The sequence below is a fragment of the Siphateles boraxobius genome, unplaced genomic scaffold, assembly GCF_051911475.1.
Source record: "Siphateles boraxobius isolate OS27281-9 unplaced genomic scaffold, OSU_SipBor_1 53, whole genome shotgun sequence".
Classification (NCBI taxonomy): domain Eukaryota; kingdom Metazoa; phylum Chordata; class Actinopteri; order Cypriniformes; family Leuciscidae; genus Siphateles; species Siphateles boraxobius.
The window spans coordinates 145,482-168,968 of NW_027509175.1; the positions used below are offsets into that span (position 1 = coordinate 145,482).

General features: G+C 36.7%; 1 protein-coding gene across 13 annotated transcripts in view; it reads left to right on the forward strand.

Annotated features, from left to right (window-relative positions):
* tbc1d1 (TBC1 (tre-2/USP6, BUB2, cdc16) domain family, member 1) overlaps nucleotides 1-2,607 on the forward strand; it is a 67,577-nt gene extending 64,970 nt beyond the window's left edge. For 10 of the 13 annotated variants that reach the window (XM_077204965.1, XM_077204968.1, XM_077204963.1 and 7 more), the window contains 2 exons: nucleotides 540-716; nucleotides 961-2,607. In XM_077204965.1, the coding sequence (XP_077061080.1) occupies nucleotides 540-716; nucleotides 961-1,173 (390 nt within the window). In that variant the 3' untranslated portion in view covers nucleotides 1,174-2,607. Of the gene's footprint in view, nucleotides 1-183; nucleotides 236-539; nucleotides 717-960 lie in introns of all 13 variants that reach the window. The other 3 variants (XR_013195395.1, XR_013195396.1, XR_013195394.1) reach the window with 1 other exon arrangement.
* The last annotated feature ends 20,880 nt before the right edge of the window (nucleotides 2,608-23,487 follow it).

The window sequence follows — 23,487 nt, forward strand, 5'->3', positions numbered from 1 at the left end:
TGATGAATTTTAATTTTATCTATTAAAATTTTATAGGACAGTCTAGAATGAGAATCTTTGTAAACATGTTACAAGTTATCTATTTGCTTCATATTTAATTGTCTACTCTCTTTAAATTATATAAATATAAACAGAAGTATTTGTGCATGTAGTTTCACTGACATAAAAATCACTCCATTATAGGATCACCAGGATAACAATTTGATTGAAGATGTCTCTGCTTGATGTCAAGGAAGTGTGTATGAGCACCCTACACTTTTAGAAATTCATGAGACTCTAAAATGGCAGTTGTGAAGAGTGCGTGCGCACACACACACACACACACACACACTGTATGTTTTCATTTAGCTGTTTTTATGTTTTCATTTTGTTGTTTTTGGATGTTGGATGGAGTTTTTTTAGACCCCTCTCATCATATAACTGAAGTTTGTACACACACACACACACACACACACACACACACACACATAAAGAAACCTGCTTTGACTTGCCCATCTTTGACATGCTCATCTTGTATATTTGTACATGTCTCCATGTAGGTGTCTGAGATGGATATCAGTAAGCAGCTGCAGGCCTATGAGGTGGAGTATCATGTTCTTCAGGACGAGCTTTTGGATGGTCCCTCCACTCTCAGCCAATCACAGCGAGTGGCCCAGTTGGAGAAGACCAATGGAAGCCTCCGACAGCAAAACTTAGATCTCCTAGAGGAGCTACAGGTGGCTCATTTTAACACAAGCAGAATCCCTTTATATATATGCATTTAGACATGGTATCTGAATTTACAACATTAACAACAAGATTTCAAATTGTAATAGATATTTTTCATTAGTATTATTTACTCAGCTGTTTAAATTCAGCATCAGATGTTGTGTCAATAGTTTCCCGGCAAAAATTCTTTCTGAATATATATTCTTTTTTTTTTACATTGCATTTGACTTTGACATTATCGTCTTCCATCAGGTTGCCCAAGCTAAGATCAGATGGCTGGAGACTCGTGTGGACGGCCTGGTGAATCGAGAGTCTGAGCTACAGTCGGAGGTAAAGACTCTCCAGCAGGAACAGACAGAGCAGCAGCAGACTGTATCCAATCTCAGAGATCTCCTCAGGAGTCTGGGTATAAACTGCCCCTCTCCTGAGCAGGACAACCTCACCAACACAAGCAACAACCAATAACTGTGCCAGTGAGGATACAGAGTCAAGTCTTTATGAACACTCTTCTGTCATCACCAGTTCTGCTATCAAGCTCCACCTGTAAATATCACGTCTGTCATAATCCTATTGACTTTGTCTAAACAAGCCATCTTAGTGGAGGGTTTTCAAGGGACTGAAGTTCCTACACCTGAGATGATCTTGAAGATCTTATTTTGGTCTTTCTCGCCAGAACTGATCAAACAACCTAAAAGATCAAAGCATTAAACAGCTCAAAAGAATAGCTGAGATGCCTCTTTTTCTGGTTCTTACAGCTTTCGTGACTGGCTTTTACTTTATGGATAGAGAGGTTTTGGATCACTATTTTTTAATAGAAACTCCCTGCTGTTGTTTCTGCGTTTTTAATATGCCAATGACCCCAACAAAGCCTCTCCATGGTAGATTTGATTGGCATTCATACATTAGATTAGATTGACAGTTCCCCAGCAAGCACTGAACAGCCCTCTGAAAGGCTACGGATAAATGCACTCTTGCTGTGCAGTGTAATATTTGCACCGTTCTTATTTCGTGTGATCGTGTTTGTGTTTGTGTCTGAGCATGTATGGATGTGGCAATAACTATTATATTCCAGTGCAATATAAACAAAAAAAAAAGACAACCCTCCAGTACACTCTAAACCTGCACAATCTTCTGTTCTAACAGAAACCAAAGAGGAGCTTTAAAATCTGAGTGCACTTCCATAAACAGAAATATCTGTTTCATCTTTTTTTCTTTCTTTTTTTTCAATCTGAGGCTCAGACCGAACGCTGCGGATTTACTCCGATTACCCAGAAATCACTCACACTCAACAGAAAATCCTGACTGACACATTTGCCAAAATAAGATTAAAACCATTTAAGTAACATACGGTGTTACAAATGCAAAACTTCACATATAAACTAAGTATCCATCAATTTCTACGTGTCTTTTGGATAATTTGGATTTTGTGGTTTCCAGTGATGCCGTTTTTAGCTACTTGGCGGCACTGCTGTTGATATGGTACCCAAAGTCAAAGATCCTAATGATATTTTAACACTTTCTCTACAAAAAAAAACCTTCAGGTGCTTTTATTTGTGATAGTGTGTTTGCCTGAGCACACTGTACGCAAGTCTCTGTTTTAAACGAGTTGTCACCTATGTATTTTAGCGTGATATATTTTGGCAGTTGGATACATTGGAATACATTGGAAAAAGGGTTGTGAATGAATGAGGAAAGAAAACAGATCATCTTGATTCATTCGTGTGACAATATGCCCTTAGCCTTTGACCTCTTGTGCTTTTCTGGAGAATTCCATTTGTTTTTCTCAGTGTTGGAAAGACAGGGACACTGTTAAAACATCATTCTTGATGAAGTGCTTTATTTTATTGGTTTTTATTGAGAGTATTATTCTTATATGCATTAAATACATTTTAAATTGTTCGATTTGAGTCACGTTGATTTACTTGATATACAGCGTTGGGTTTCATTTCGGTTGTGTGTGTTTGTGTGTTTCGCTCCAAAGAGCAATTCCATGTAACACTTTGTTGAATTGGATATTCTGATGAATCATTCCATTAGACAACATTGTACCTGGTTTTAACGATTTACAGTGAATACTGAGATCAATATCTTCAGGTAAGCATCTGTAGAAACTTTTCTGTAAATTAAATTCTCCTCATGCTTCGCTTGTTAAAGTGAGGTCACGTTTACAGTTCGGCTAAACTGCCTTTTCTTTTAATGCCTGTAAGACACTTGAAGAGGTGTGTGTGTGTGTGTGTGTGTGTGTGTGTGTGTGTGTGTGTGTGTGTGTGTGTGTGTGTGTGTGTGTGTGTGTGTGTGTGTGTGTGTGTGTGTGTGTGTGTGTGTGTGTGTGTGTGTGTATAATATTTCGAAACAATGGACATTTTGTGAACATACATTTTTTTACATTATACTTATATTTTGACAATGCCTGCATGTAATTACAGCTGTAATAAATGTATGTAATTACATTTGACCCTTCCCTTACACTTTAACCTACCCTTAAACCTACTCATACCACCACACCTGACCCTAACCTTACCAGTATCACACGTCAACAGCAGCAAAAGTGTTTTACAATACAACCTGAACACGATAAGTACATTGTACTTATTTTTCGATTTAAGTACATAGTACTTAAAGCCACTTAATATAAAGTGGGACCAATTTGGGTGATTCTGAGAATGTAAAGTTGATGAAAAAAATCTATTTGTTCTAGGCATTTTGAGATTTACCATATAAATCTGTATAAATTGCAATGTCTTTAGACATAAGATAAATTGGTAGATTCAACAAATATAGTAGGCTAAATTGGCTCTTATTTGAGTCCTGAGCCAAAAGAAGTTTCCGAATCCTGTTATAGGCCATTAATAACTTAAAACCTATTGAAGAAAGTGCTTTCATTATGTGTTTGTTTTGGATGTGAATGATGTCGCCATGTGTTGGTCTTATTGATTGCCTAACTGCTACACAACATTCATCAGTGCTCATCAAACATTTCTTAAACCACAAGCAAATACAGTGTGTTTTATCTTAAGCCCTGGAATCAGTGGAATCTGTGTGATGTGTAATAGCCCAAAACTTTCAAAACCAATGATCAAAGTCAAACGACAGCAGACATACACATTACTTAATAACAGCTGGGTGTTGAGACAGGAAACTTCTGCCTAAAGTAAGGAAGGGGCCGTTTTATAAGTTGATTATGACTAAACGAACATTTTGTGTGTAATAATAAGTGTAGCAACATAACTTTATTTTTCACAATCATGTTAACTAGAACAAAGACTTTCTATGATAAACTGCTGTAGAGCCTGTTCCTCAGCTGTCATGTTTCACAAACTGTGTGATCTGTGTACGTCAAATGAACTGAGTGAGTGAGTTTGCTTGCCAAGTGCCCAAATATTCCAGTTAAGTGCCAGTTAAGCCCAGTTTAACCATCTATAATACATTCAGAACAAAATACACTAGCACACAAACATCCTCCCACTCGTTTTCTCACCCATCTTTAATTTCACTTAAATCTAGCGCTGTTGTTTTGTGTAATAGCTGAATTTTTTTTATCAACAAATCTTTTCACAAAAGCGTTGAAATAATAGAAACCACCGTTCCGTTGTTCTGCTTCCTCGTCACCTTTCATTCACGTATACCTTTCTCACCTCTTCTTCCACTTGGCAACACTAGAGTGATTTGTAGTTTTGCCACACCCGCCGTGCTTCAGCCACACCACACTGTAACCAGTTTGGAACGGCCCACCTTATCAACAGTTACTCTGTGTGCGTAAGATTTCGGTTACGCTTTATTTAAGGTATCTTTGTTGCACTGTAATTATACATTTAACTGCGTAATATTAAGTAACTACTATAGGGTTTGGTTTAGGGTTGGTTGTATGTAATTATGCATACTTTAGTAACTACAAGTAACATACAATGACATTGTAAAATAAAGTGTTACCAAGACTTGGGCGATGGGCTGTGCTCGAAGTGGGCCGGTATACACACTTCTATATTTTGAATTTAATTAACTTGTCTTTACAATATCACATCACTTTTTTTTTACATATAACTTATAAATTAGGCTACATATTACATATAAATGGGTTTTTCTAACATAATATATTACTGCGATACATTTAATATTTTATCATACTTGGTGGATTTGACGTATGTGTTATACAGCAACATTTAATCTTTATAATTGTAAAAATAGAATGTAAAAGGCTTGTTTAAAGAGGATAGTAATAGAAAATCATGCCTTAGCAAGCACCACTAACTATCTAACGTTTTTATATTATGTTTTCTGCTTAAAATAAATGCATTAAATGTGTAAAAACCACTAGACAACTTTATCTTAGCACATGCAGAGGGCAGAGAAAGACGTACACTCACATGGGATGGTCAGGAAACAATCTGCCCTGCCTATAAGCTTCATGTGCCCAGAGGAAATGTAGCCCAGGACAGCATCTGAAAACACACACACACACACACACACACACACACACACACACACACACACTCTTCAGGACATTGAGGTCACATCCGAAAATGTGGCAAATGACCCATTTGGTGACCCATCCCTCCCTTTTCTTTCTCCCTTTCCTTCTTTTTTATATTCTCCTGTGTCTGATGCAATGCAATGTTCATTGGTTCCAACCCATAAATGTTCATTTTCATCTGTTGTTTCTACTGCAACACTGATGCAAAGGAAAAGATGGCTGAAAGTCATACAAATGCAAATATTTAGCCACTACTATGCATACTGCTTGAAATGCCTCATAAATCTTTTCCCTCAATATAGGTTGTTCATACTTAAAAGCTTCTTTAAGTCATCTTTTTGTATAGAGCTTATATTGTCACAAAAACTGAAAGTGCAAGTAAACATTGTAAAACGAGCAGAGGGCAAATGTCTTCTTTCGATTTTTTTTTCTTTCGAGCGGAGTTGTATGGAATGTGTTCAGAACTAGTTAGTGTACATCGCTTCAGTTTGTTGGCCTAAATGAGTTGCTATATCCCTTATGTTTTTAAGCACCACACCTAATGCAAATATCTCAGGGTGTGGTGTCACAGCAGAGACTGTTAATCAAGTTTAATTTGATTCCTTTCTATTCAAAAGAAAATTTCTTCACAGAGAATGTGTTTTGATGAAGATAAACGTTTCTAAACCTCAACTGACAAAATAGCTCTGAGGGAAATTTCTCAGTATAAACACATTTCAAAGACAAAAGTTACGTTTAGTAAATGCCAAATTGCACTTGGATAGACATTGGATACATTTTAATAATTATTAGAATTTTATCTTATATTCTCTCTCTCTATATATATATATATATACACTCACCTAAAGGATTATTAGGAACACCATACTAATACTGTGTTTGACCCCCTTTCGCCTTCAGAACTGCCTTAATTCTACGTGGCATTGATTCAACAAGGTGCTGAAAGCATTCATTAGAAGAATATTGATAGGATAGCATCTGTTCAAGAAACCAATTTGAAATGATTCGAGCTTTGTGACATGGTGCATTATTTTGCTGGAAGTAGCCATCAGAGGATAGGTACATGGTGGCCATAAAGGGATGGACATGGTCAGAAACAATGCTCAGGTAAGCCGTGGCATTTAAACGATGCCCAATTGGCACTAGGGGGCCTAAAGTGTGCCAAGAAAACATCCCCCACACCATTACACCACCACCACCAGCCTGCACAGTGGTAACAAGGCATGATGGATCCATGTTCTCATTCTGTTCACGCCAAATTCTCACTCTACCATCTGAATGTCTCAACAGAAATCGAGACTCATCAGACCAGGCAACATTTTTCCAGTCTTCAACTGTCCAATTTTGGTGAGCTCTTGCAAATTGTAGCCTCTTTTTCTTATTTTTAGTGGAGATGAGTGGTACCCGGTGGGGTCTTCTGCTGTTGTAGCCCATCCGCCTCAAGGTTGTGCGTGTTGTGGCTTCACAAATGCTTTGCTGCATACCTCGGTTGTAACGAGTGGTTATTTCAGTCAAAGTTGCTCTTCTATCAGCTTGAATCAGTTGGCCCATTCTCCTCTGACCTCTAGCATCAACAAGGCATTTTCGCACACAGGACTGCCGCATACTGGATGTTTTTCCCTTTTCACACCATTCTTTGTAAACCCTAGAAATGGTTGTGCATGAAAATCCCAGTTAAACTGAGCAGATTGTGAAATACTCAGAGCGGCCCGTCTGGCGCCAACAACCATGCCACGCTCAAAATTGCTTAAATCACCTTTCTTTCCCATTCTGACATTCAGTTTGGAGTTCAGGAGATTGTCTTGACCACGACCACACCCCTAAATGCATCGAAGCAACTGCCATGTGATTGGTTGATTAAATAATTACATTAATGAGAAATTGAACAGGTGTTCCTAATAATCCTTTTGGTGAGTGTATATTATATATACAGTACATCATGTGTGTGTGTATACACATTGTGTGTTGGCCAAAATGATGATTTAATATTTTTGAATGTTATGTTTTACATTTTTGCTGCTTCATAAAAAAATGCTTTTGCATTACCTAATTGTTTTACCAACACATGGAATAAAAATAAATAAAATGGCAGGTTCCATTGTGACAAATTAGAGCATGTTTTCTTTCTTTCTTTTTTTTTTTTACCATTTGAAAACATTATTTGCAACAATTACAGATTGACACCTTCGATAAAAAATTTTTTGAGGAAGTCTTTGTTCAGTACATTCCATTATGTTGGTTTTAATTAGTGCTTTGTGTCATCTGTGATTTACCTTATAAATGCCTTAATTAACATCGACACATTTTGTTGCTCTCAGTTGAGCCAGCTAAACTGAGTGACTATGATGTGACTCTTAGCAAAGCAGAATCTGAAACCGTCTCTGAGAACTCTATTGAAGTCAAACTGAAAATTTTAAATATTTTTTTAATTTTTTTTTACATTTTTTATCTTTGTGTTACTGGAATGTAGAATTTCTTGTCACAAGTTACAACCATGAAAATCCTGAAACTAGAACAGATACTGGCTGTGATTTATATTTTTATCTGGCTTGTTATATTTAAATATTTTTTTTTTGAGACCTCTTAATCTAGTACTGAATAAGCCTTAAGCACATAACACAGATAAGATAAATGACAGGCAAGTGCAAACGGAACAAATTACCTGCTTAACTGGACAGATGCCATGTGTTTATGTAACTGCTATTTTCGAGGTAGCTGCATGACACAATACATTTTCTTCTCTAATATGCAAATTAGGCAGATGGGTGGAGTTGCAGCTGGAAAGTAACAGGACCTGTGAAGACATGAGAGGCATGTTCTTCCTCCAAACACTTACTAAAACATGTACACCAAAACATGTTATGATACTATCATAAATTTAAAACAACTGTTTATTTTGCTTTAATGTATTTTAAAATGTCATTTATTCCTGTGATGGCAAAACTGCATTTTCAGCATCATTACGCCGGTCTTCAGTGTCACACAATCCTTCAGGAATCAAGGAACATTTATTATTATCATCAATTTTGTTTTTTCCCAGCATTTTTTGATGAAGAAAAAGCTAAAAAGAACATCATTTATTAAAAAAAATATTATACTGTTTTTTTACTGTCGCTTTTTGATCATTATTTTAATGCATCCTTGCTGAATGAAAGTATACATTTCTTTAAATAAATAAAAACTTACGAACTGACCCCAAACTTTCCAATGGTAGTGTATATTTATTTATTTATTTATATTAAACAAATGTTATTGATAGATAATGCAGCTGCTAGAGTTCTTACCAGGTCAAGAAAATAGCACGATATAACTCCAATTTTATCATCTCTAAACTGGTTACCTATTAAGTTATTGATTACAAAATATTGCTACTGGCCAATAAAGCCATAGGTTCAGCTCCAGTGCATTTTACCGATCTTCTATCACTACACTCCAGCACGCTCTTTAAAGGGATAGTTCACCCAAAAATGAACATTTTGTCATCATTTACTCACCCTCATGTTGTTCCAAACTTGTATGAGTTTCTTTCTTCTGTTGAACACAAAAGAAGATATTTTACAGAATGTTGGTAACCAGACAGTTGACGGTTGCCATTGACTTACATAATATTTTTTCCCTATGGAAGTCAATGACTACTATGAACTGTCCATTTGATTACCAACATTCTTTAAAACATCCTCTTTTGCATTCAACAGAAGAAAGAAACTCATACAGGTTTGGAACAACGTCAGGGTGATGACAAAATGTTCATTTTTGGGTGAACTATCCCTTTCAGCTCTCAAAACTCTGGACTCTTGGTTGTATCTAGGACATCTAAGTCCTCTAAAGGAGGGAGAGTGTATTCACAGTTGGCTCCTAAACTCTGGAATAGCCTTCCTGATAATGTTTTTATGGCTTAGACACACTCTCCTTTTTAAACCTATGTAATACTCTTTAGCCAAGCATCTCATAACCTTGCACTCCAATTATATCTAATCAACTGCGAATGACGATCTATTGCTTGAATGTTATGAACAGCAGTTACACTAATTATTTTCTATTTGCTTTCTGTTTCTACCTCGGGATGGGCATCCAAGATTACGTCAGCTCCAGTTTGGATCCAGCCTCTTAGGAAGACTTTACATGACCTGTGAAGAGATGACGCCAACTCTGAATCAACAAACACAACTGCCAAATTTGACATTGCAATCATTACGATCACAACTTGTAATAATTGCTTTAATGAGATCATTGTTTCTGCCTTAATTAATAGATGATGTTAGCTAACTGCATGATTTGTTTTATCTTAGAAATTTCTGACACACGGACACAGTCCCCTCTGATAACAGATTAAATAGTAATGTAATTTAAATTTAGTTTTCTGTAAAGCCGCTTTGAAACAATATTGTGAAAAGTGCGATACAAATTAATGTGAAATTTAATTCAATTTGATAAATTGTATGTTATTTAATTTTGGATGAGCCACCATTGTACCTTTATTAAGTACACACACACACACACACACACACACACACACACACACACACACACACACACACACACACACACACACACACACACTCTATTCAATGCATATTGTTTTGTTTTTCCTCATTGCTGGCTTTTTAAGATTGTTGAAGTGAAAGATCACCTTTTTTCCCTTTAGCAATAAATGTAAGGCCTCCCTGAATCAACTGATTTACTATGTTTAGTACACACTTACATTACTCAAAATTCTCAAGAATGCAGGCACATGCCCGTATTTATAGTAAAACTGGCATAATCTGCTTTTGGAAATCAGCATACATGGTACATAATTAGAATCTGTAGCTTAATTTGCAGGTTCTGACTAAGCAAGGTGACAAAGTGACCACACATTTACAACAGGAACCACATTTTGAATCTTTGGGTAACTAGATGATACAAGACTCTTTCTCGTCTGTCTTGCTAAAGTATATACAGCACGTATAGCTTAATTAATTGTATGTGCTATAGCCCACAGACTGTGATGAGTTCATTTTAACGAAATGAATACCGTTCATACAATGAAGATACAGTTCCCAATAATGTTAATTGGTTTCCAATCACACCTCAGGAATGATTCCCACAAGATAGTTTCTTTGCCCATCAGAGACTGGAGCGTGTTCAAACAGAGGGTTAAAGGTGGGTATAGGTTTAAGTTGTAAGGGAAGGGTATTTATATATGTATTTACAGAAATTAATTACAGATGTAATGACACGCAAATATATATAAAAAATATATAAGAACAATATTAAAACATGTATATACACAATAAGTGCATTGTATCAAATTATTAGTACATAGTTACAGAATCTTAATATAAATTCATACTTAAACCTGCTGATTTTTGGTTAAAAAATTAGTGAAATTCAATTATTCAGTCAGAACCTAAAAATCTGTGTTTACATTTATTTTCTTGACTTATAACAATTTAATATTGTGACCTCATCTATTAATTACAATTTTGAGTTCCATAGTATAGCTTTAAATAAATTCAATGAGGTAGCAGATTATTTCTGGTATCATTTAGTTTCAATATCCCTTGATTTAAATCATGTTAGAATAGATCAAAACTCTTTCAAAACTTGTTTAATGCAACAACTTTTCAGCCCTGTTACATTAAAAAAACTAGGCTAAGTATAACAGATGATGTACTTAATGAGGTAAAAACGAATGCAACTATAATGACATAATAATAAAGACAATGTTTTAACCATACGGTCAAAAATCTTTGATAATGTCTCTCCCTAAAACATAATAAAAATAAGTGAAATATTGGAGAGTTGAACTAAGCATGTGCATGGTGCAAGGGGCAAAGACAAATTCTAAAGTACACCCCCCCTCTCACACACACACACACACACACACACACACACACACACACACACACACACACACACACACACACACACACACACACACACACACACACACACACACACACACACACACACCAAACAGGTAGGACTATGAAACTTTCTCTGGAAGTCACACCTTTTTTAGTGTCTGTTTATATCACATCAATCACCATGGTGATTATAACGCATTACTGTCAAGACATTCTCTTGCCAAAACTTGATATCTTTCCTTACAGTAAGTCTAATTAATCAATTTTGTTTCTTTGTTTTGGCATGTCTCTATATTGCCAAAGTATGTTTTGTAAAGAATATACTGCAAAAGAGTTTGTTGGGAAATTTTTTTTGGAGAAGATGAAGTCAAAAATCTATATACTGTACACACATGATAATGACACATCATGAATGGCATGTTATGACTGGTCCTTCAGGCTATCAATTAAGCTTACTCACAACTGATTATATGGAATTTCCCGTGTTCTCATAAAATGGCTTAAATTTGTCAAATAGTGTTTTTTAATTCAAAATGCCAAAAGATTTCTGTGAGTTTATGTTTAGGAAATAGAAAATTAGTTCAGTATAAAAAAATATCATCTATGGAAAGTCCTCGTAAAACACATGTGCAAGTATGTATGTGTGTGTGTGTGTGTGTGTGTGTGTGTGTGTGTGTGTGTGTGTGTGTGTGTGTGTGTGTGTGTGTGTGTGTGTGTGTGCTGAGTATCATATTTCATACATTAGATATGAATGCATATTTCATAGATCAGGTTTTTATAAGTCATATATGCAATTAAATTATAATTGACAGATTAAAAGCCACCAAAAGCCTGTTGCGTCATATTTGTCATTTACATTAACATGAAAAATGTAAGTAAATAAATAAAAATAAACTGTAACGATGCGGGAAGAATGAAGCGAGAAGTGAATCCAATTGCAAGCACATTAATTAAAGGTATTGTAGGTAGAAATCCACAAAAATACTTTTTGTCAAAATTTGTTTAAACTGTCTTTATATATCAATGCATGCAGTACTCTGGAAAAGAAATTATAAAAATCGAGTGTCTGTAGTCCTCTTAGGACTACAATAAACACAGCTCATTATTCCATTAACTCCCACTCCCTCCCTACTCGGCTCCTTCCAAAGCCACGCCCCCAAAACAAATGAACGCGCGATCCCGGCCATTCGCTCAGCTGGAAGACTCGGACGTGTTTACCAGCTTTACCAGATGTAGTGACATCATGTCAGAATCACAAGTAATAAAATAACTAACTTTATCAGTATGAATATAAACAATTAACATGGCTGTTAGTACTCACTATCCAGCTCGCATAACGATACTTGTAAAGTTTAAAATATTTTACTAGCTCGTAACGGAATCAAACTCAATATAAGGCAAAGCTATAAATAGCTTCATTGATACACGTTTGCCGTTACTATCAGTTACACTGTGATGAAGGTGAATTTGTAAGATTCATAACATAAGATTGTTTACAGATAAACTGAATTACATACACTCAAACACCTTCTCACAACTGCATTGCAGACCCAATAAGATAATATAACACACACACACACAACATGTATTGTATAGCACATACAGATACAACATAAAGACATATGTAAACATATGTAGAGCATATAACAACAAACCAAACGTGAAGAAACGGAGTAGGTAGAGTTCACGGTGAAAATAGGAACACAGTTTAGGCAGAGGGTAAAGCTAGGTATAAAAATAGATCCCCTAAACTTTTTAACCTAAAGTTAGATTCGGCGAAATTAAATAAAACAGCTTTCGACTGCAGATAGGCCTATTGCTTATTTATCGTCTCAAGTTCCTCAACCCTGGCTCACTAACAGTAACGTTATACTAGTCGACACCAAAGTTACACTGTCATAGCTAAGCCAGTACCGTTAGTTATGCTACGTAACGTTAGGTAGCTAATATTAGGTAGTTAGGTGTGCTAGTGATACATGCTTCATGAAAAAATAAATGCCATCAAAATGAAAACAGCAAGATTACCTGTCCAGCAGAAATAAAGCCATCATGGAGTCACTTTTCAGCCCCTTGAGATCACTCAGTAGTAGCCGACGCTGGAAAGCCACGCCGACTCTCTTATGATTTCTTTATTTATCCAAAGACTTTTTGTTCATAGCCTTTTCAAATACTGTCTTCCTTTTTTTAACTCGTTTGACTTCGCTGCCTCTATATGCAGGTAACGTTACTGAGAATTGTGACTGTTCTTTCTCTGCCATAATTGTTTGTTATTACTAGCTTCCGTTCCTTTTCAAACGGGTGCGCGCATTTGGGCTCCTCCTGTATCAGCAGAGGTGGTATCCATGGTAGCGAGGGAGAGTGACAGTCGCCCCAGCCAATCATTTCTTTCGTCCCGAATGGAATAATGAGCTGTGTTTATTACAGTCCTGAGAGAACTACAGACACTCGATTTTTATAATTTATTTTCCAGAGTACTTACATTTTAATTATGCATTGATATATAAAGACAGTTTGAAAAAAATTGGAAAAAAGTATTTTTGGGGATTTCTACCTACAATACCTTTAAAGGGTTCGTTCACCCAAAAATGAAAATTATGTAATTAATGACTCACCCTCTTGTCGCTCCAAGCCCGTAAGACCTCCGTTCATCTTCGGAACACAGTTTAAGATATTTTAGATTCAGTCCGAGAGCTTTTTGTCACTCCATTGAAAACCATATATAGGTTTACTAACATTAAAATAATTGTAAAAAAAAAAAAAAAAAAAAAAAAAAAGGCATGTTTTTTTTTTTTTTAAATCATGAAATTGTATTATTTGTGTCCTATTAAGATCCAACATAGCAGAAAAGAGTCAGAAAATAATTTTTGACTTCTTCCAGCACCCTTACCGTAAGTGCAAGATTAGACGCGCATCCTAAATAAAATGTGCGGCTGGCTTGACCGTGTGTTTTCAACGCGCGGCCCGCTTGGTCTTTGACTTTGAAATTAGCTGCTCAATAAAATGCAGCTCACTGTTGCTTTATTCGGTGATGTGAACTCACTTCTTGAACTTAGTAGCCTAAATCTGAATATAGCGCGGCAATACAGATTTATATCCGTTTTGCGAAAACACATTTATGTGACGATGTGCAATCGTTTTGATTAACGCTATCTGATCAGTAAAAACACATGAAGTGGTGTAAACAGGCCCAATGAGAATGCTAATACGCAAGTGCGGAGCAAAAATCACGGTTCAGGCTCTCTGTGCATGTCACTGAGGGCTACTTATGTGTTTCAACTGTACACGTGTACCAAAAGTACTCAGCCTACCCCACGGAGCCCTAGGGGTTGGTGTAGAAGAAGAAAATGAGATCGGAGGGAAAATGGTTTGTCAATGCCTTTTCAGTCTCTCGTAAATGTTTCACTAAGCGAACGCAATGTTTCTCGCGGGAACACAAAACATTTACCAGAGGGCAATTAGCTATATTTTGAATAGCTATTATTTAGGTTGGGTGTGTTGTAGCCTACTTTCAAAGAGGATGAACAAGTAAATTCCAAACCTGGGTTTAGCATAACATATAAGGTATTACATTGTTGTGTATTTGCATTGCATGCATGCACACACGTTAGGTTTCCATGTTTTATGGGGACTTTCCATAGGCATAATGATTTTTATACAAACTATATGTTCTATCCCATTTAGATTTAGTTCAAATCTAGACTAAAAACACATCTCTTTGGCTTAGCATACACACAACACATTATAGACTTCTATAATTCAATATTAGGCTGCATAGTTTAGATTAGCCGGAACCGGGAACACTTCCCAAAAATCCTGATGTACTTGGTACATCATAAGAAGGATGGCTTCTACGCTAATATTAGTCTCTCTGTTTATCCTGAGGTTTACCGCAGTCCGCCGGATCCAGGCCGTATCCAGATGTAGCCTAATGAAGGACCAGCGCCTAGACATGATAACAACGCATCCCCGAAGTGTCAACTAGTCTCTAGCCTGTGAAGGCCTCCTTCCCTTTACCTCTGTACAGATAAAACGTTGTCGGGATAATTCCAGTTCGCATTGCTATGCAGATGCGACAAAACATTATGTATTATACATTTTTAAGCCAGACAAGTAGTTTGTTGAGGGTTGATTTGTGAAGGACTACACGCCTTTGCACATATATATTCGAACGCACCTATCTACTGAACACGTGATGCGCATGTGCGCGCCATCTGCATTTTTGAGGTTTGCGCAGAGATAACGGATAATCGTTTGGACCTTCGAACCAATGTTCCCTCTTGGCTGCGCGCGTGCGCGGCCGCGCACTTCTGATGCTGAGGCCGCGCACTTCTGGAGCCGCGGCCGCGCAGAAAAGATTAAAATGCCACGCAGAGGACTGACGCGAAAATGTGTGGGGAAATCCATTTGATTGTAGTTTAAGTGAGAAATAATTTCAGTGCTCTGGTCAACCGCTATAGAGTGAAAACTGGTGAATGCAGTTTACAGGTTTCATAGAAAGAGAATGATGTGAGCACGTGTGATTGGCAGTGAGTCTTGCGTGCGGACCAAATAGCTCAATACGAGAGGCAACGAGAAATGCAGACATGTGAAATAAAATCACATCATAACGTTTTAAAGAAGATGGGTTTGATTAAAGTGGTAGAAATAACTGTTGATGGACACAGAACGGTAACAATTACACACCCATCCGAGGGCAAATTCAAAATACATCATTAGTTTAAATCTATGTTTTTTTCTGTTGGGGTTTCAGGCATGGTTAGATTACTATAAAGGAGTTCACATATTCACTTTTCTTGAAAATATTTAGCTATTCGATCTATTTAAATGCTTCAGTTTGTTTTCATATTATAATAATATAATATGTAAACAAATTGAAGCATTTAAACTGATATATTATATCACTTCAAATACTTCAATTCGTTTTTTTAATATAATATTATAGGCCTATTAAAAACTTTGAAACCCCCTGCTAAAGAAAATATTGGAAGTTCATAAGAAATAAACAATCATTTAACTTTGATGGTTTAATGCTTCCTGTACACAATTAATTGACTGTACAAAAACACTTTGTTTTTCCCAAACCATCTCAGTGTAACAGCTTACTTTTCTTTCATACTATATTCTATTATTGTAAAGAATTGAACTGTCCTGCAGAAGATTTTGTAAATTATTTTTCATAGGATTTCTTGGTAAAGACTGCAGTTAACAGCACTGTGAAAAAAATATCAGGTAACCTAAAATGTCCTTCATTTAGTGACTTCTTAATTAACTGCTTGTTTTTCAAAAATATGATTTAATACCAATAAGTTACATCAAGGGTCAAATAAAATAGAAATGCACATTCAAGTTAAAAGTTACAACTGAATATTAAAACCATTGTGTTTCTACGTATCCTGTACATGTCAGGTATAAAGAATATTTTTGCTCAGGTGGCGAAATATGTCCGCCCAATAGAAAAAAGTTTTACTCAGCAAGAAAAAAAATTAGAGGGAACATTGCTTCGAACCTATTTCAGGGAGTGCGTTCTCGAGACACCAGGCACTGTTTGATGCGGATGGGCGGCCGGAAGGTTTTTCTGTTAGAATGGTGTCGTGTTAGCGGCCCCTAAGTTAATACCTAATGATCTTCGCAACGGAAGTGAATCAATCATAACTTTAGCTGGACAATGTCCTAGGGCTGTGGTAATCTGTTACGGTAATTTCTATTATCATTGTAAAGCTGCTTTGAAACAGTCCATACTGTTAAAAGCGCTTTATAAATGAAGGTGACTTGACTTGACTATCCCCTAACCTTAAGCATACCATCACAGAAAACTTTCAGAATTTTTAAATTTTCAAAAATAAAATCACTTATTATTTATAAGCTTTTTTCCTCACGGGGACCAAAAAATATCCCAGCAAGGTCAAGAATTTCAGATATTGCCATCTTTGTGGGGACATTTTTTCCCCCTAATTTTCACCAGGACCACACACACACACACACACACACACACACACACACACACACACACACACACACACACACACACACCAGTGGGCCTGACTATAAGATTGTATTTATTTTCATTAAGTAATTTTACTTGTTTTGGAGAAAAGTAAAAGCAAACTCACCTTAAACATCAAAGTGCCTTCTAGCATTTACACCAGAGCATGTGAGCGAGGCGGAGCGGTGTGACGCTCAGCTCAATATTCCGCTCGATGCGCGTGCGCTCCACTCAGTCGCTCGCGTCCCAAGCGAACGCTCCACTGATGAATCGCTCACGCTCACCGGCTAAACAAATCCCGCTCAGATCCCGCTCAGACATAAAACGTCTCTGTAGGCTAATTTGCTTTCTGTTTGAACTTTGTAATGAATATCTGGAATAAATGTATCATTTACAGTAGCTAGGAGTGTAAATAGAAGTTATTTCGGGGTGATTCTGAATAAAAGTCTGTTCTTTTTATTCATTTAAATGCATTAAATTAACTTAATTAAAAAACATGTCTAGCCCTTTGGCAAACTTGCTTATCAAATGCAATAACTGAAAAGGTATATTTGATTTTCGTTATTTTATTTCCGTGAACATAACTGCAGTTGCAAAATGTTATGCATAAGGCTCGCAACTTCCTTAAAACAATATTTGAACTCCATAACCAACCCACTATTGCTTTAGCCAATACCCCGATTCCCGATCTACCAAATCACAATAGGGCATTCTGAGTAGAGCAAGCGGCGCTGAGCGGACGGAGCGAGCAGAGTGGAATCTTCAGACAGGCGCTCTCCGCTCAGGAGGAAGTAGGCCTATTACCGCACCGCTCCGCTCACATGCTCTGGTTTACACCATGTTCCATGTTCTAACACTCATACAAATCTTTCTACTATGGGTTTGCTCATTATTTCAATATATTCCTGTTCTGAGTGACCATGGCTATTACTGTTATCATTTTCGTGTCATTTTACTGTATAGTTTTGGAGGAAAGTAAAGGCAAACTCACCCCAAACATCTAAGTGCATTCTAGCACTTACACCATGTCCCATTTTCAAACACTCATAAAAAGTGAACCCTCATAGATTTGCTCATTCTTTCATTTGATTCCTGTTCAGAGTGACCCTGACTATTACTGTATATATGTTCATGTCATTTTACTGCATAGTTTGGGAGAAAATGAAAGGCAAACTCACCCCAAACATCTAAGTGCATTCTATCACTTACACCATGTCCAATTTTCAAAACGTCATAAAAAGTGTTCATTCATAGGTTTGCTCATTCTTTTAATATATTCATATTCAGAGTGACCCTGACTATTACTGTATTCATTTTAAAGTCATTTTACTGTATAGTTTTGGAGAAAATGAAAGGCAAACTCACCCCAAACATCTAAGTGCATTCTATCACACCATGTCCCATTTTCAAACACTCCTAAAAAGGTGTTCCTTCATAGGTTTGCTCATTCTTTCAATTGCTTCCTGTTCAGAGTGACCCTGACAATCACTGTATTTATATTAAAGTCCTTTTACTATATAGTTTTGGTGAAAATGACAGTCAAACTCACCACAAACATCAAAGTGCAATCTAGTACTTACATCATCTCCCAATTTCAAACAAGCATAAAAGGAGTTTCTTTATAGGTTACCTCATTATGTCAATATATTCCTGTTCAGAGTGACCCTGACTATTATTGTATTTATTTTCAAGTCTTTTACTGTATAGTTTTGGAGAAAATGAAAGGCAAACTCACCCCAATCATTACACCATGTCCCATTTTCCCAATCCTTACACCATGTCCCATTTTCAAACACTCATAAAAAGTGTTCCATTGTAGGTTTGTTCATTCTTTCAATTGATTCCTTTTCAGAGTTATCCTGACGATTATGGTATTTATATTGAAGTCCTTTTACTATAAAGTTTTGGAGAAAATGAAGGGCAAAGTCACCTTAAACATCAAATTGCTAGAGTTCTCAACGGGCCTGAAAATTACAACCCGACCCGACCTGGCCCGTGGCTTTTAAAGCCCGGACCCGATGTAACCCGACACATCAACATGAGTTATCTGCCCGAACCCGGCCCCTGGCCCGACGCCGATTTTCTTTTTTTCCCCTTTTTTTCTCATACACGTATTATAATGACCAGCAGACGGGAATTCAAATCAACCTTTAATGTTCACGTCTTTTAACAATAGCCTACAAACAATACAAACAACTGAAACAAACTTTAAATATATAAAAAGGCTATATAGGCTACTAAATATGCCTCAAATAAAAATCTTCTGGACGACCGTTTTTTTGCTATCATATTTCATCAGCACCTTGCATTTTGAGCATTGCACATAACCTGTAGAATTTCCATCAGAATCCAGCACCACTCCAAACACTTTCCAGACCTCTGATTTTCTCACTCCTGTAGTAGCGACGGTGAATTCACCTGCGGCAAGTTTACTTTTCACCAACTCCATCTTCTTCTCCAGGCTAAAGGCGTGCACGCAGCTGCGTCAGGTCTGCCCCCGCGATGCACGTTGCACGCAGCAGCCAGACTTTCTTTACGGTGAACAGCAGCGATGATTAATAAAAAAAAAATTTTTCACTGAGCGGAAAAGATGAAGCCCGAGGTCCGACCCGACCCGAGTCAATTGCTTATATTTTCGACCCGAACCCGGCCGAACCCGCGGGTCCCGTCGGGTTTGTTGGGCCAACCCGGCCCGTTGAGAACTCTACAAAGTGCATTCTATCACTCACACCATGTCCCATGTTCAAACACTCAAAACAGGTGTTCCTTCATAGGTTTGCTCATTCTTTCATTTTTGTTAAGAGTGACCCTTGCTATTGCTGTATTAATTTTCAAGTCATTTTACTGTATCGTTTTGGAGAAGAGTAAAGGCCAATTCACCCCAATAATCAAAGTGGATTAAAGGTACACTGTAGATTTTAAGTATTTTATTATCTAAAATCCATGCCTTTATTAATAAATATGTCCTCAATGGTGTACAATTACCTCTGGCAATGATCTGACTTATCCTCGTGAGCGAAGAATTACTTATCTTTATTTACATGGGACGGGTAAGTCCATGGAGACTTCCATGTCGCTTCGCCATCTTGAAAAACTATAATAGCAGAGGAACAAAAAGCACTAGCCTACCTAAACATGTTTCCACAACGCGTTTTCATTCAGAGCCAGCGTATTTATGAGTGTTTAAAAATGGGACATAATAATAATAATAATAATACATTTTATTTGTAATGCGCTTTTCTTAAACCCAAAGCATTACAGTAAAATAAATAGAAACAACAAGGGCAATACAACAATTAAAAAGAAAAACAGCCTTAAATAAATGTCTTAATCAGCTTTTTAAAGTGTCTCAGTGTTGGTGCATTTCCGATGGTAGGCGGAAGCACATTCCATAGCTTGGGGGCTTTGTATGAAAAGGCTCTGTCCCCCATGGTCTTAAGCTTACACGAAGGCTGATGTAGTAAGAGAGAATTCGAAGAATGGAGAGAACATGGTGGTGTATAAGGGCTAATGAGATCACAAAGGTAATCTGGTGCAGTTGTATGTTAGTATAAGAATTTTAAAATCAATTCTCGCATTTATGGGAAGCCAGTGCAACTGTGAAAGCGCCGGTGTAATGTGTTCACGAGAAGTACGAGTGAGCACACGGGCGACAGAATTTTGAATATACTGTGGCCTGCTCAGAGTTTTAGCTGGAAGGCCAGAGAACAAGGCATTACAATAATCTAACCTAGTTGTAATAAAGGCATGTATAAGCCTTTCTGTGTCTGCAAAAGAGAGAAAAGGCCTAAGTCGAACAACGTTTCTCAGATGGTAAAAAGCCGTTTTAGAGATGTTTTTTATGTGCTTCAAATGTTAGCTGTGGATCAAAAATGACACCAAGATTCTTCACCTGTGGCACGATTCATTAAGTAAGACTGAAACCAACTGAATACTGCTCCAGAAACACCCAGCCAATTTTCCAGCCTATCTAGCAGAAGAGAGTGACATACTGTATAGTATCAAAACCAGCACTGAGGTCTAATAAGACCAAAATACTGCATGCACTTGAATCTGCCGCAATAAGTAAATCATTTACAACCCTCAATAGAGCTGTCTCAGTACTATGGCCTTTTCTTGAACCCAGATTGAAAAGGTTAAAAAAGGCTGTTCAGTGATAGGTGATGATTTAACTGAATAGCCACAACACGCTCCAAAACTTTAGCCAAGAAAGAAAGGTTAGAAATAGGCCTGTAATATGACAAATCAGAAACATCACAACCAGGCTTCTTAGGGCTGGTGTAATGGCAGCTGTTTTTAATTCTGGAGGAATAATTCCTGAACTCAATGATAAATTCACATTTGAAGTCATATCAGGGCAGGTTGATGCAAGGCAGTTCATAATAAGTGAGCATGGAACCGGATCTAAAATACTGGTAGTTGAATTCATGGACTTAACTGTACTTATAATAAAATCGACTCCCACCATATCAAAGTTTGAACAGGTAGTGGTCGGAGGATTTAAAGGCTGAATATCAAATAGCTCAACTGGGGTGATAGAGATTAAAGAGCTATATAAACCCTCAATCCTTCCAGCGAAATAGTGAAGAAACTTATTACACTGGTCAACAGAGGAATGAACAATGGCCTTCATTGGTTTGAGAAGATTGTCAACAGTCTTAAATAAAGATTTAGAATTTGTTGCAGCATTTCCAATAATGCTTGAATAATAGTTCATACGTGCAGTATTCAGAGCAGAATGGTAAGCAGACTGTTGTTGGGTGTAGAGAAGCCTATGTACTGTCTATGTATTTTTTGTACTGCTGTTCCAATTGCCTTCCAGCAGCTTTCAGTAAACATGGTGTAATTGCTAGAATGCACTGATGTTTGTGGTGAGTTTGCCTTTTATTTTCTCCAAAACTATACAGTAAAATTACCTGAAAATGAATACAATAATAGTCAGGGTCATTCTTAACAGGAATCAATTTAAAGAATGAGCAAACCTATGAAGGAACACTTTTAATGAGTGTTTGTAAATGGGACATGGTGTAAGTGCTAGAATGCACTTTGATGTTTGGGGTTAGTTTGCCTTTACTTTTCTCCAAAACTATACAGTAAAATGACTTGAACATAAATGATAAAGGTAATAGCCAGGGTCACTCAGAACAGGAATATATTGAAATAATGAGCAAACCTATAATAGAAAGATTTTTATGAGTGTTTGAACATGGGACATGGTAGTGTGTGTGTGTGTGTGTGTGTGTGTGTGGGAGGGGGGGGGGGGGGGTTGAGCATCATATTTCATACATTAGGTATGACTGTTGTTACGTTCCGTGGTTGTGTTATGGCAGTGGTGGGGTTTTTGTGTTTGTTCTCTCTCTTTTTTTCCCTCTCTCTCTGTAACTCTGCAGCTCTACCAGGTGGGGAAGAGAGGGAGATGATTGATCGCACCTGCTGCCCGTTATACTGGAGACGCTACTCATTCAAAAGCGGCTTCGGAGGACATTCAAACTGAAGCTTGCCTTCCAGAGTGTTGTGACTGTCCCTCACTTGTTGGTTTACTTGCTGTTGTATTGTATAACTTTAAGACTGTTCTTATTGTTCTCCAAGCTAAGGCTTATTGTAGCCTACTACAACTTTTTTTTGTTCGTTGTTGCTACTTTATTCTTGAATACCAAATGGTCTGGAAGCTGTAGGGAGGTGGGTGCCTACATTTATTTTTGTACATTTTCTCCTGTTTTTGGCTAGTTAGGGAGTTAGTGTAATTTTCTGTTGTTTATTTGTTTCCTTTCGGCAGATTAAGAAGTTTTACTCCCCAACTAGTCAGAGGGTACATGTGTTTGTTTTTTTGGCTTTACCCCCTCCTGAGGTTTGCTTTGTTCTTTTTGTTTTATTTTGTCAATTATAAATTTATTTTTTGCTAATAAATTTGAGCTGAAATTTGATGTCTGTCGTACAGAGCTGGGAACGGGCGCAGGCGCATTTATTTTCTCACATCAAACCAAACCTTATCTTTCTCTTTTCCTTTTTCTCTTTCTTTTCACTGTTTACCCCCTTAACCTAGACAACTTTACATCTGGGACGTAACAATGTATATTTCATAAATCAGATTTTTATAGCTCATATATGCAATTCAATTATAATTGACAGATTAAAAGCCGCCAAAAGCCTGTTGTATCATATTTGTCATTTATATTAACATTACAAATGTAAGTAAATAATAAATAAACATTAATACATGATGTATAATAATTAATGTATACTTTATATACAAACATTAAAATCAACAATAAAAATGCAAAATAAATGTATGATAGTTAATATTAATATTTCATTAACATAAACAGTATAACAATTAATGTTTAATATATATATATATATATACATTTAAATTAAAAATAAAATGTAAAAAAATTATGATGTATGACAATTAACATTAATATGAACATGAATAAATTATGTAATGATTAATGTAAATCATATATGCCTACAAACAT